The sequence below is a fragment of the Nyctereutes procyonoides genome, unplaced genomic scaffold (assembly GCF_905146905.1).
Source record: "Nyctereutes procyonoides isolate TBG_1078 unplaced genomic scaffold, NYPRO_anot_genome, whole genome shotgun sequence".
In the NCBI taxonomy this organism is placed as follows: Eukaryota; Metazoa; Chordata; class Mammalia; order Carnivora; family Canidae; genus Nyctereutes; species Nyctereutes procyonoides.
In genome coordinates, this window is record NW_026575131.1 from 27,716,595 (window position 1) to 27,731,121 (window position 14,527).

A 14,527-nucleotide genomic window follows, 5' to 3' on the forward strand; every position below is an offset into this window, starting at 1 on the left:
TTAAAAAAAATTTTTTTAATTTAAATTCTTAAAATATGTAAATCAGATCAGGTCACTCACCTACTTTTAAGCAAAGGATTCCCATTACAACTAGAATAAAGTGCTTTACATGGCCTATGAGGCTCTGATGTTGCCTCTGCCTGCCTCACTGCATTCCATGCTCTCCTCATCCACTGTGTTCTTGCTGTACAATTGTATCTACTCCTTTACTGCACCAGGTCCCCTCTTCCTTTTGCACTTGCTTTTTTCTTTGTTTTGTTTTTTTACTTGCTTTTCTGTCTGCAGAAATCTCTTCTCCAGATCTTTGCATGGCTCATTCTTTTTGGGTCATTCTGGTCTTAGCTCAAATATCCCCTCCTAAGAGAAACTTCCTTGCCTTTCCCCTTCCCAGTTATTCTCTGTCACATCACTATTTAGTTTTTGTCATTGCACCTATTGTTATCTGACGTGATCTTGGTCGTTGGTTTGTTTGCTTTTTTTTTTTTTTTTTTCTCTCTCTCTCTCTCTGTTCTGTCCCCTTACTGCAATGTTAAGCTCCAGGAGAAGAAAGACCCAATCTATCCTGTTATCCACTGGACCTCCAACACCAAAAACCTCCTTGCATGAAGTAGGCATTCAAAAAATGTGCTAAATGAATGAATGAGCCTCTCTTTGTCCCAGCAACCATTCATAGGTTGTTGACCAACAAATAATTTGGTGCCTACCCATCATCCAATTAGCTAAAATGGGTGGGGCCTCTAGGACCCAAACATGGCTACACATGGCCTGGATCTGTAGCAGAGGGCAAGCATCTATACTCATCTGGTTACATGCTTGGCACCCATATACTGATCAAATGAGCAAATGGACAAGTTCAAAAGTTCAACCAAACCTCTGAAGACTCCTGGTGATGCACAATAAGACTGAAAGAAGAGCTGAGTGTGCTAAGCCTTTTTTCATACTGTCTATGTTTCTCTTCCAGAAAGCATTATAAAAAGTGCTAGAGACACACTGTTTATTTGGCTAGCGGCATTTGGTTGAAAATTGAAGTGATTTTTAAAACTATAGAAACATAGTCATCTGGGCACTAGTGATGAGCTTGAGCTAGAAAGTAATTCACATTACATTTTCATTTAGTCTTGCACAACATAAGGCATTTACATTCATTTTCTTCTATGGCACTGTGTGCTCCAATGAGATATTTATGCTTTACTTTTTATCTGCATAAAGGAAACAAACTTTATCATTCTTTAGAAAACATTCACTTTGCAGAGGGACCAAATGCCATCTCTAAAGACCATGGTAATCAGAGTAGTAATTTCAGGTTTAAATGGTAAAGTTCACATCAGTCTAAGATGTGGCTTAACTGACAAAAAAAAATCATATGTAATGGTTCATCATCCATAGCATTTATTCTCTCTTAACAATTGCTTGCAGTGACTTGCAAAAAGACAGGAAAAACCAGTCCCTTCCCATTCTGGCAAGCAATAAATGCAACCTAGAAGTAAAAAAAATAATAAATCGTTGAAAATTAACCATGAAGACAAACTCTTTCATATTTTTGTATCAACGAGGGAGGGTTAGCAAACAAGTTCTCTTTGCAACCACTATCGAGCAGACTGTTTTTAATGCCAACATTTTATGATAATTTGTTAAGATGAACACCATGACGTAAATTAATTTTATACATGAATTCTGAAAAAGTTCTATCATGCTGTGTAAATATTAATTTGTTAATTTAGGCAATTTGTTACAGACCTCCTTATCATTAGTAAAGATTAATAGGGTCTTAATTCCAATTATCTGCACTGTGACTTTGTGTGATGGTAATATTAGGTAAGGATTTCAGGGAAATTAGGCAAACTTTAATATAGTTGAAGACTTGTTATGGGTCTTGAATGGGACATTTAAACTCTGTGTCTCAGTTTCATCAATGTTGAGTATGTTTTTTAAAAAGATTAAGCTCCGTGGAAAGAGAATCTCTTTCCCTTTTTAAATTTCCTTCATTGTGAAGCTTGATGCCTGGTACCATACTGAACGTTTGTTGTATCAATTAACAAATCTCATAGGAGTTCACTGAAGAATGCTGATTTAGTAAAGCAACTGGGTCAGGGACAACTGATAAGATACCTTTGCCAGAAAGAAAGAAGGACATAGTGCTCTCCAAAAACTTTTGCCAGAAATACAAATGTCTAATAATTATAATAACAATGTGTTTATCTTCTCCAATGATTAAATAAGTGCATTTATAGTATTCCATATTGAGAAGAATGTGAAGAATCAGGTACCTTCATATCCTCCTGGATTTACTTTACACTATATTAATTGTAGCATTATTTATAATTGTGAAGAACTGAAACAGCCTAAATATCCATCAATAAGTGATTGGCTTAATAAATTTTACTATTATGGTATAATAATGAGGCCAAAAAAATATGTTAGATCCATAAGGGCTGACATGGAAAGATATAAACAATTTTTTAAAAAATAAGAATGAATTTGCAAAATGATATTCACATTAGAATTGATCTGTATAAAAAAAAAGAATTGATCTGCATAAAAAATGAGTGAACATAAAGAAAAAGCTTGAAATGATATCCACCTGAACTCCTGATAGCAATCACCATTGAGAAATCACATTAAAGGAGATTCCAATATTCTACTTCTTTCACTTCTGTACAGTGAGATTTTTCAGGACAGAAAATAAAATGTGTTCTTTTTTCTAATAAAGTAAAAGATAGGGATCCCTGGGTGGCGCAGCGGTTTAGCGCCTGCCTTTGGCCCAGGGTGCGATCCTGGAGACCCGGGATTGAATCCCATGTTGGGCTCCCGGTGCATTGAGCCTGTGTCTCTGCCTCTCTCTCTCTCTCTCTCTCTCTCTCTCTGTGTGACTATCATAAATAAATAAATAAAAATTAAAAAAAAATTAAATAAAAAAAGTAAAAGATATTTTAAATGGAGTTATATAAACAAAAGAAAGTGAGATTGTTTTAGATGATGGGATATAAGATAGAGGAAGAAAGGATGGAAAATGAAATCTCTGGTAGGTATGCTAAAATAAAACATTAATGTAGAGGTTGTTCAGGATAATTCTCAGCTAATTTCTAAAGATTCCAAGAGCTAATCAAGTGCATCTCAGAAAAAGTCCCAACTCTGCAACTCTGCAAGTGGTTCTCTGCACTTTCCACTTATTTCTGCTATTCTGGTGCTGGGCTTAAGGAGCATTACAACTACAAATCCTTCACTGTAATCAAAGATGTTCAAGCTCCCTGATTAGTATCTGGAAACTCTCAGCTCACCAACTCCCGCTTCCTTCCAAATCCACCTTTTTGCCAGGGAAATGAGGATCTGCCACAGCATTAAACCCTTTGGAATAACTTTGTTAGAAAACCATGTCATTTATTTGACTCCTTAACACCTCGCCTCCAAGTGACAGCTGCTACTATGGCACAGAATCTTTCAAAATAAAAAGTGAAAAGTTCTACAAACTATCAGCAACAGCTCATTTATTTCAGATTCTAGCTAGCTGCAGAAAAGGAAAAAGGGTGATCATTATAGCTCCAGCCTGGAATTGTTGTTTCTTCACAGTTCATTCCTGGACTTGGGAAATCAACTGGAAAGCAAATGCCAGCAATTCTGAGTTGCAAGGAACACAGTGTATCTGAAAACCATCCCTAAATCCTTCTTGCCTGCCCAGTTTGCCTTGTCATCGAAGAACACGCTATAAGATCTGGGAGGGAGGGGAGGATGCACCGAGATTGTGGAGGTTTGTCAATTTAAGGACATCACTGCTGTTCATCACAGTGCAATGATGAAGAGGTAAGCCAAACTGAGATATTCAAATCCTAGTCTGCCACTTAGCAGCTGTATGGCCTTGGGCAAGTCATTCAACCTCAATGAGCCTGTTTTTGCACCTGTCACGTGAAGCACAGAGTCACTATCTTATGGGGATGTTCTCTCCTAGGGATGTTAGAGCATAATATATGTGACATGCTTTGCACACTCCCTCTTTTTTTTAAAAAAAAAAAAAAGATTTTATTTATTTATTCATGAAAGAGAGGGGGGGGGCAGAGATACAGGCAGAGGGAGAAGCAGGCTCCATGCAGGGAGCCCGACATGGGTCTTGATCCCAGGACTCCAGGATCACACCCTGGGCTGAAGGCAGGCGCTAAACCGCTGAGCCACCCAGGGATCCCTGCACACTCCCTCCTTTATGGTAAAACTATCTGGCTTTTATTTGATAATAATGATGCTGATCATGATGACAATCATCGTCATCATTACCATCATCATAATCATCATTCCTGTTAGTTTGGCGCGGCTGTAAACAATTCTATTGAAACACTCATGGATGTCAAAAGATTTAGACAGGTTTCCAGGTTTGGCATTTACTAGCTGTGTGATCTTAAAAAAATCTAAGTCTCTGTGCGTTGATCTCTAAAAGGGGAATAAAAATACTCTGGCTCAGCCTTTGTTACAGTGTTGTTTGACAATCCAGGGTATAACGACCATACCAATGATTATACATACACACGTGCACACATATATATAAGATGAAAGAATTAACATATCCATCCTACTTCCTAATTTCTACCCTAATTTCTACTTGGTCTAATGGGGAAAGGCAATTAGCACTTCATCCTTTTTTGGTAAGGGGTAGGGAGGGGGACATGCTTAAAAGCACATAATGGGGTGGTAGTAAAATTGCTACAGTTAGTCCATTACTAAATAATTAGAAATAACTATTTGCTTTTCTGTCATTTATAGTTTTCATTCTAAGAGTAATATGTGCTGACAGCAGAAAATTTGGAAATAAGAGAATATAGAAATATCCATTTGCTTACTCATGGTAACTTTCTTTTTCTATTTTATCATGCTAAGTATAATAAATAAGGCAAGCGTTTAAACAAAAGTATAATCTCAAATATTGTAAAGAAAAATCTATCAGTGTTAAAACACAAACTATCACGTAACTGCAAATTGAAGCCTTATCTATTTCTCCCTAGGTCACCAATTCTCCACCTACTGTGTGTCTAAGAATCACGGGAGGACTTACTTAGTAGATGCCAATCCTGGGCCCACCTGGCACTAATGCTGAGTAGGTAGGTCTGTGGCAAGATCCTGGAATCTCTATTTTTACCAAGTTTTCTACATGATACAGATGCAGATAGGGGGACCCTGAACCTCCCGTCAAGAGAGATTCTAAATTTCAGAGTTGTTTCCAGGTCTGCATTCCCATAGCTGGATCCTAGAAGGGGAATCAGGAATGTGAGTGCTGGACTTTCAGCTTCACAACCCGGGCCCTGAGGCTTTTACCATCCTATTCTGTAGAGCATCTGGCAAGCAGGCAGCTTGAGGACTTGCCTCCTTTTTGTTTGACCTTGCGGCCCCCAGAAAATTCAATTCATTTTGTGGCTCACAAAATGTCATTCTTTCTGGGATGGGTGGGGTTGGGAAAGGAGATGGAACACAGGTCCCACCACTCAATTGGCAACAGCTTGACCTCATAGAGTATATTGTGTGACTTCTGGTCACCAGTTTGATAGCTCCAGGGGATGCAAAGAATGTTTTAACATTTCTCTGTTTCCAGAAAAGAAGGAAGCAGAGATGGAGGTTACTGGGACCTTGGAACAGACACCTAACATTTTCTTTCTTTTTTAAAAATATTTTTTAAAAATTTTATTTATTCATGAAAGACATACAGAGAGAAGCAGAGCCATATGCAGAGGGAGAAGCAGGATCCTTGCGGGGAGCCTGATGTGAGACTCAGTCCCAGAACCCCAAGATCACTCCCTGAGCCAAAGGAAGACACTCAACCACTGAGCCACCCAGGCCCCCCAGCACCTAACATTTTCAAGGGACAGGATATACATAGAGATGTGAGTGGGATGTTTCCTTCTGACATTCCTAGCTATTAGTATAGCCGATTTCCTTTGTTCTTTTCTAGGCAATTTGGTCTCCGTCTCTGTCCTTCTAATTCTAGGAAGGAAAACAGATAAAAGAAAGAACTAGAACTTATTTTTATAACTTTGAAGGAAGCAATGTTTGCATCCTTCTGAGGTGTTGAGCTTCTCTCAGGTAATGAGGTTCTGTTCACCACACTCCCTCATGCCTCCTCTGCAAAATTACACACAGTGAGACCAAGAACTACATAAAAGGCTCACTCAGCATACACTAATTTAATCTCTGCCACTTGTCAACTCCCTCTGGGAGCTCCACAGAAACAAAAGCCTTGATTACATAACCTACGATCATTCTCAGTAAGTGCCCCAATCCTGGTCTTCCAAAGCCTGTACAGATTTTACCTAAATAGGACAAATATCAGTGCAAACCCTCTGAGGTTGAAAGAAAGAGACTTATATAAAGTAATTTCATTGAATCTTCTTATTTCCTTCTGCTTTCTCTGAAGCAGCAGTGGTGGGGGCACCATCAATGCTCCTATCCAAGTTCAAGTACAACTGTAGCCCTAAAAAGATTTCCATCTTCATAGAATTAGGGGTCTAATTCTCTCTTAAGAAAGCTTCAGTTCAGTCTTCTCATTTTATAGATAAGGAAACAAGTTCAAATTGGAGCTGTGTGCTGGACATTGCCTGTTTGTTCTCAGTTCCCTGCTCCTTCCATGTTCTTTTCTGCATTTCCAGGGCTTGATTTCCTTATCAACTAGCTTCCCATTAGGTTCAGCCAATGGGAAGCTCTGGTGGGAGACCAGAGGGTGTCAGCAAGGGAGAAGCCAGACTATCTCTCCCCCTCTCTCTCTTGCGGCTTTGGGCAGCATCTCTAGCAGTGGCTGCATCTCTTTCTTGGTTCCTGCTCCTTTCATAGTCCCAGCTTTGGCCACGCAGACCCCATCTTCTACTCTAATAAGACCCTCTTCCCTTTATGCTTCTTGCCTGGGGGTCAGTAATTTTTTTTTTTTTTTTTTTTAGAGATAGAGAGTAAGGGATCCCTGGGTGGCGCAGCGGTTTAGCGCCTGCCTTTGGCCCAGGGCACGATCCTGGAGACCCGGGATCGAATCCCATGTCGGGCTCCCTGCATGGAGCCTGCTTCTCCCTCTGCCTATGTCTCTGCCTCTCTCTCTCTGTGTGTGACTATCATGAATAAATAAATAAAATCTTTAAAAAAAAAAGAGATAGAGAGTAAATATTTTAGGTTTTATAGTTTTACCAATAGGCAAAACTGAGGTTATTTTGTAGCTACTTTTATAATATTTAAAATGTAATCATTAAAAAATATAATCCCCCCAAATATATATACCATTCTCAGCTCATGCACCATGTGAAAAAGACAGTGAGCTGGCTGGATTTGGCTCAAGAGCCTTACGTTGCCATCTCCTGCTCTACCTTAGGGGCAGTGGTGGTATCCCACAGTTGCTAACCTCTGGATTCCCTCTTGGTCCCTTTTCCTCATCATTGAAGCCCTACCTACCCAGTTCCCTTCTTCAGGATGCAAAATGTTAGAACATTCTTTGCATCCCCTTCTTTGGGGATGAGCTCTCTTTTCCTGGCTGGACCTTGACTGATATCAGCAATGACTTGTTTACAACCAGATTTCATAAAGTGGAATTATTGTCTACTTCATAAATTTCTTATGGCTTTCGGAGATGTGGGTGCAAAGCTGTCTCAATGGAATTCTGTAAGTTTCCATTTAAGTTAGGTCAGCTGGCTGCCTATGTGTGTGTTGTTGACTGCGCTGGTTGACAACCTCATGCAGTGTTGAAAAATTCATGGCACCAAAAGGTGCCTATGATAAACTGAAGTTGGCCCCCATGCTGACCAAATACTACTCAACCTTACTCACAAAAATGATGGAGAAAGCTGGGAAAAGATGACAAACAGGGTTAGGTTGTAGATGTAAATTCCCATAGGAGATGAGCCATGGATGACCATGTGAACTGTGCTATATACCACACAGCACCCTCTCCACTGCCTCTGTCCCTGTCCAAGCCACTGCCTCCCCTTCCCCTGGATGGCTGCAGTGGTTTCCTAACTGGCCTCCCTGACTTCGCCATTGCCTCATGCCCCCTCTAAGACTATTTTATAGCCACAAGCAAGATCTTTCAAAAACATAAAGTTGCATGGTTCTGCTGTTCAAAACCTCCAAAAACTTCCCATCTCACCCCATATAAAATCCAAATTCCTCATATTATTTCACAAGATCCTATGTGATCCAGCTTCTGTCTGCTTCTTCAAGTTCATCTCCTGCCTCTCTCCTTCCCTCCACCTCATTCCAACCCAAGAAGGTTGGTCTCCTTATTGATCTACTGATTATGGTTTTCTTCTTTTTCTCTATGCCTTACTGGTACTGTTAGGGATCACCTGCCCAGACAATTACAAATCCTTATCTCAAGGGGTACTTCTGTGAGAACCCAAACTAAGGAATCCTTTTAAGTCCCCAACACCACTAATGTTTTGGGGGAAGTGTTTTAACATCAGTACTCCTATCTACACAGGTCAGGAGGGGAATTGTGGGGTGAGGGTAGAGTAATTTGTCATTCACTAATTTTTTCACTTAACTCATTCCAAGGCAGCAGCCACTGTACCACATTTTCTGTGATCTCTGCAGACACTCCCTACAAAGGACGATTCTTGTCTTTACTGCAGAAATCTCCAAATATGATTGTCCTTATCCTTGGTCTATAGCTATACTCTGGTGCTAGTTCCTTGCATTACATTCTATTAATCAAGGGTGCTTGGGTGGCTCAGTCAGTTAAGCAGCTGACTCCTTTTAAAAAAAAAAAATTTAAAGCAGCTGACTCCTGATTTCAGTTCAGGTCATGATCTTAGGGTCCTGGGATTGAGCCCTATATCAGAGGTCCATGCTCAGCAGAAAATCTGCTTGAGGATTTTCTCTCTCTCTTTCCTTCTGCCCCTCCCCCCTGCTTGCACATGCTCTCTCTAATAAATAAATAAATCTTAAAAAAAAACCCTATTAATTGTATCTACAACAAGGACACTACAATTCCATGAACTCTTCATGTGTGTCAAACTCTGTGTTACATAAATAACTTGTACAACTTAACTGAAAGGTCACAACCATACTAAGAGGAAAGTACTACCTTCTTACAATAAGGAAACCTAGGTCCAGGGAGATTATAACTTGCCCATCTGCTAGGTGTCAGAGCTTGGATTTGAAGCCAGAGTTTTGCCAAATATATACCATTAACCTTTTGGCTACACCACCCTCAAATCTCTCCAGCTCTCCCTGCCCCGTAGAACCACTCAGTCTCATCACACGCAAAATCTATTTTAATGCACAACATTATGATGAGATACTGTAGTTATAAAATTTCTGAAACGTTAGCCAAAAAAGAGTGAAACCCTTCGGTAATGAGAAACAATAAACAAATGCTTAAATGTAATTGCAAATGCAGCATTTCCTGAACACAGGAATAAAATACTGCAGCCCTTAACATTTTTATTTTCCCCAAATTGGCCCTTATGGTAAAACAGTTTATCACCACTGCTCTAGGGTATGGATCTTGAGAAAAAAAATACTCCCCCCCCCCCCAGTGAGCTAGCATTACTAGGTAATGACGCAAACTACACAGATTTCTTGGCACCAACCTGCACCTGTCCCCATGTTCCAAACAGGAGTGGTAGGATCAGAGCAAGTGGCTATGATTATAAAGGGGGAGAACAGGTTGTATGTAGTCAGTACCCAGCTGAGCACCCCAGTTTGTCTTTCCCTCAATACAGAAGACCCCTCTTCAAATTCTATTTCAAGAATCCTGAGAAATAAGCTCAGAATCTCATTCTACCCCACTCAGGCCACACAACCCCACTCAGGCCACACAACCCCAGGAGGACTAGTGCCACCAAGCACTAGCACTTGTCTCAGCTCTTCATCACTTGATTTCCTCAGTTATTCCTCATGTCCTTCCTTTGTTATAAGCACAGACATCCCCCATAGGTGAGCCCTCTGCTCCTGTTCTTCCATCTCTCTCAGGACCTCTCTTCTTCCAGGACTTCCTTTTCTTTGCATGAAGACAACTCTTTTGAACTCTGTTCAGGCTGTGCCTCTTCTTCTTACATGAGTTTAGCACAAAAATTCCTGATAGAAGACACCTCAAACTCTGCATAATCAAATCCAAATCTATATTCTCTACTTCAAAATGGTTTTCCTTATTATTCTTTTTATCATCTGTAACTCCTTTTCCCTATTCAATCCCCTAGAAATTACAGATCTTCTAAAATCTTGTCAAAAACTGCCTTTCCAAAAAAAAAAAAACTGCCTTTCCACTTTTGTCACTTTTCCTTGTCACATTTTTTTGCTCTCTCTCACCATGCGTCCAACAGTCTAAGCATTGTTTTCTTTAGCTTTTATTCAAATTAGTAGAATATATGAAATCCAAAAGTTTAGAATGAATTTTCTATGTGTTGTTGAACAAATTTCTCCCCACTCAATCAAAGGAATGGTAACCTGCTTCACTGGGCCCGTGTACTGATCACATGATATACATGAATGTGGCTAACACAATGGTTGTTACATAGCAGGCTTGCAATAGGTATTTGCATATTTATTCACTCATCACTAGGGCCCATTAGAGCTAGCCTTCTCCATGAAAATCTTTGCTCCCATAGCCCCCAAACTCCTTAATCTTTGTCCTCCATTTGATATATGTATCAAGTGTCCATGCAGTGTTAGTTGGCACTCTTCAAGTACACTTTCTCTGGAAATTAAATTCCTTACAATAAAAAACTCTACTTCACACATCTGTGTATAAAGGGCTAAAAATTTTGATCCAGACCCTCCAAATTATCAAGCAAGTTTTTTTTTAACCAAATGAGCACATATAGTAGATAAGAAAATGGTTAAATATTACTTGCTCATTTAAATCACGAGTCAAAAGAAAGGTAGAGGACAAATGTTTTATGCCCATAGTAAAAGAATATATTGTTGAATGTAAATCCCTTCTGATATGAGTCAAAAATATGTACATCCGGTGGTATAAAGGAGCTACACACTTTGGCATATGTATCAGAAGCAGCACACAAATGTTTTGTACATTATCTAACATTTTCTAAATTGACTTTATCCCACACCTGATAATCTGATAAGGAAGTTAAGTAAGTTTCCTTTGCTCTGTCATTTACAGACTTGGTATTAGAGTTTATTGTCTTCCTTGTGTTTGCAATAAACTGAATAGTTAGAAACTGGTGAATGCTCTTTTATTTCTAAGATTATGATACAATCATTGGCATTGGCTTGTAAAGTTTCAGGAGAAAATAACCTTTTTCATGATTTATGTCATCAGCCTCTTGCTAACCCAACTTCTTTTGAAACAAATGACATAAAAATAATCTGTATAAATTCTAGATGTTGTCACTTACTATTGACAGCTTCCTCAAGAAGATAATGATACAACATTTTAAAGCATCCAAATGTATGAATGGAATTGCAACTCTAGTAAAAAAAACCTCTAGTTTTTGGAATGGTATGGGTATCTCTTAGATGGATACTAATGGGGCAAAAGTGTAAGACATTCTGTGGGATGAGTGGGCTAATCTGAATTCCTGATAGTAGACTCTAAATGTTGTACAGATGTGGTAATCAGAAAGCCAAAAGCTTTCTTGTTTTCTTCTTGAACTGGTTTTTACAGTACTTGTAGGAGGCCCAGGGTTCTAAGGAGATACTAGAGGTGCTGTAGCAGGAGGAGAGTGGGTAGAGGATGTGTGTGGCAGGGAGAACGTGAAGGAAGACCAGTTCTGTGCTTCCAGCCCCTTTCCTCACCTGCTTCAACTTTCTCAGGGACTCCTCCCTGTTTTATATACAGAGCTTCTAAGCAAGGTAGTGTTTGGAAGACAAGTTTCTGCTACTGAAAAAATAATGGTTGATTATCTTTGTTTCAGAACCCAAGTAAAAATATTCCAAATAAGTGGGTCACTGTACTCATAGATGGCAATAAACATTTTTATCCAATTTCTTTGCCTTTTATTGGCTGACAGTATGTCTTGGGAAGAAAATTAAGCCCAATACTGGAAACTGTTTGCTTGAAGTGTCTTTTCAAATTGTACACGTAACCAATGATGGCATGAAATTAAATATCACCCTGCTCTCCACCAAAACAAAACAAAACAAAACAAAACACAAAACAAAAAAACAGGCACTGTTTTCTTGTCTAACCAGGTCTCTTGATTATTCTCTTCCAGTATGAGAGACAGAGAGACCTGTTTAGTGACCTGTTGCTCTTCAAATCTTAATGGACAGACTTTCAAGTCATCTGTTGCTACCACATCTTTTGGTAGGAAATCATTGTAGAAGCAATGCACACCTTACAATTTCATGAATAATGTTATTAAGCATTCTACCCCTGGTACCCAGCCATTGACATTTCTTAACTCCTCTGCTAGATCCCAGCCATTGGTAGTTCTTATCTCCTATCCTAGATCCCACATATTGATCAGTGAGTGTGCATTGGCTTGGCCATTCTCCATTAAAGCTAAGGAGTTCATCCAGAACTTCAGAAGTGGCAGGCACCCTTCACCAATCCCTCTAGCTTCATTTCTAGTCATGAAGGTAGCTTTTTTTTTTTTTTAAACCAAATTACCAGGTTATGCTTACTGTTTCTGACCTTTGCACTCTATTTTTATTTTAGAGAGTATCTACTTGAGCAGAGGCATTTGCAACTTTTATTAATTCTACTCCTAAAAATCATTCAGTATATTGGTATAAATGCCACTTCCCATGATTCTTTGTCTATGAGCTGAGGTACTTTTGTTTTAGACTAGGGAAAGTTCACTAAATCAATATAATAAGGATGTGTTCCATGATATACAGATCCTCTGAGATGCTTAGTGAGGAAAGGTGTCTGCGGTCAAACATATTTGGGAAACATTGTGTTTCTCTTGGTGATTCAAAATGTGCATTAGAAAGGCAGAGTGCTAAGAAGTATTTCTTAAACTTATTTGACTATATAATTTTTAAATTATTCCCCACATCTCCTCTCCCTCCTCCTTTTCTACATTAAACATTAAATATCTAGGACTCCATGGGAGAGATTTTGGCAAACACTGTACTTTCCTATTTAAGAAAAGTTTTCAGGGGTCAATTTCTACTTTTCTCTGTAATTCCAGAGCCAGCACCATGTCTGGCACAAGGTGATTACTCAATAAATGTTAAACTGAAATGAATAAAAGAGTAGATTAATGAGATGCCATACATTATGCTGGAGGTTGTTTTAAAAAATAATACCTGCTAGGGACGTCTGGGTAGCTCACTAGGTTAAGCATTAGACTCTTGATTTTGGTTCAGGTGATCTCAGGGCCACGAAATGGAGCCCAACACTGGGCTCCACGTTGGATGTGGAACCTGCTTAAGATTATCTCTCTCCCTTTCTCCCTCCCGCTCCTTTAAAATAAGAAAGAAAAAAATGCCTCTCTGTGAGCATGAGCAGTTATTCCCTACCTGAATGGGTAGGCAAATGCTATGTCAATGCTGAGGTTACTTTCCGTCTTGTTGACACAGTCCACACTCAGCCGCAGGCCTCCAGAATAGCCACCACATGTTGCAAATGCAAAGATTGCAAAAAGCTGTAGAAAAAAGAAACAAGAAAGAAAGTAGTCATTAGAATCATGCTAATCTAATGAAATATATCAATAGGAGTTTAGCATTTGAATTGAGAGAGGTTATGGTTCTTCTGAATGTGACATCATATTGGGTTCAGGCTGGGAGATGAAAGCCAGGAGGATGATGTGGACTGTTGAGGTGGTATCTGAAAAAAAAGCCTGGTAATCTGGGATAACTCTGAGGAAAATTGAACACAAGGACAAAATATCTATGTTTGATTGTGTAAAGAGCTGTCATACCTCAGAAGGTGGATATGATCTCACATTGAAAGATCTGGAAAGTTACACAACACACTAAGGGATTAATGATGGATGCCTCCAGGTGGGAAGAATTTGAGGTGTCTCCTTGCTTTTTTTCTTTTGGTTTATCTGTTTTTTCTGCAATAAACATGTTTTATCTTTTTGGAGTAATATAGTTTTTTTTTTTCTTAAAAAGGCATAGAATTTAAGAGCTAAACGGCTGAAACAGAGTATATGAGTATCTAAAAGGTGCAACTTCAGAGCATGAGATTTCAGTATATGTCAGCCTCAAAGCCTCCCTGGTTGTTACATCTCTATATCAGTTGCTCTTTGTCAATTATTATAAAATTCAACTAGTTACAAGTTAATTCATAATCTATTCCAGTATAGAACATGGATCTGTGGGAATTGGGTACTGAAAATCAGGAACAGGAAATTAGGGAAGTCTTAAAGAAAGAAGATACATCTGGGAGACCAAGGATGGCCTAAGATGGGAAGCAAATGCTAAACTGTCTGCTAAACTTAGTTTGGCGAAATTCAAAGTATTTCCTACTCATTTCCAAAAAAAGTCAATATAGTGCACTTTAACATTAATCCATGCTGTAATACTCCCCTTTATTTTATTTTCATTTTGGAATGAATTTTGGAATTCCATTTTGGAATTATTTTCATTTTGGAATTCAGCTTCTTGGGGTAGTTTGGGGTCCCATTAGGAACACTAGCTCACAGCAAAGCAGAATTAT

The 14,527-nt window shown here is 39.0% G+C and overlaps 1 protein-coding gene across 2 annotated transcripts in view; it reads right to left on the reverse strand.

Annotated features, from left to right (window-relative positions):
• SYNPR (synaptoporin) overlaps positions 1 to 14,527 on the reverse strand; it is a 295,671-nt gene that overhangs the window by 95,681 nt on the left and 185,463 nt on the right. For both annotated transcript variants that reach the window (XM_055342695.1, XM_055342696.1), the window contains one exon: positions 13,384 to 13,508. In XM_055342695.1, the coding sequence (XP_055198670.1) occupies positions 13,384 to 13,508 (125 nt within the window). The remainder of the gene's footprint in view (positions 1 to 13,383; positions 13,509 to 14,527) is intronic.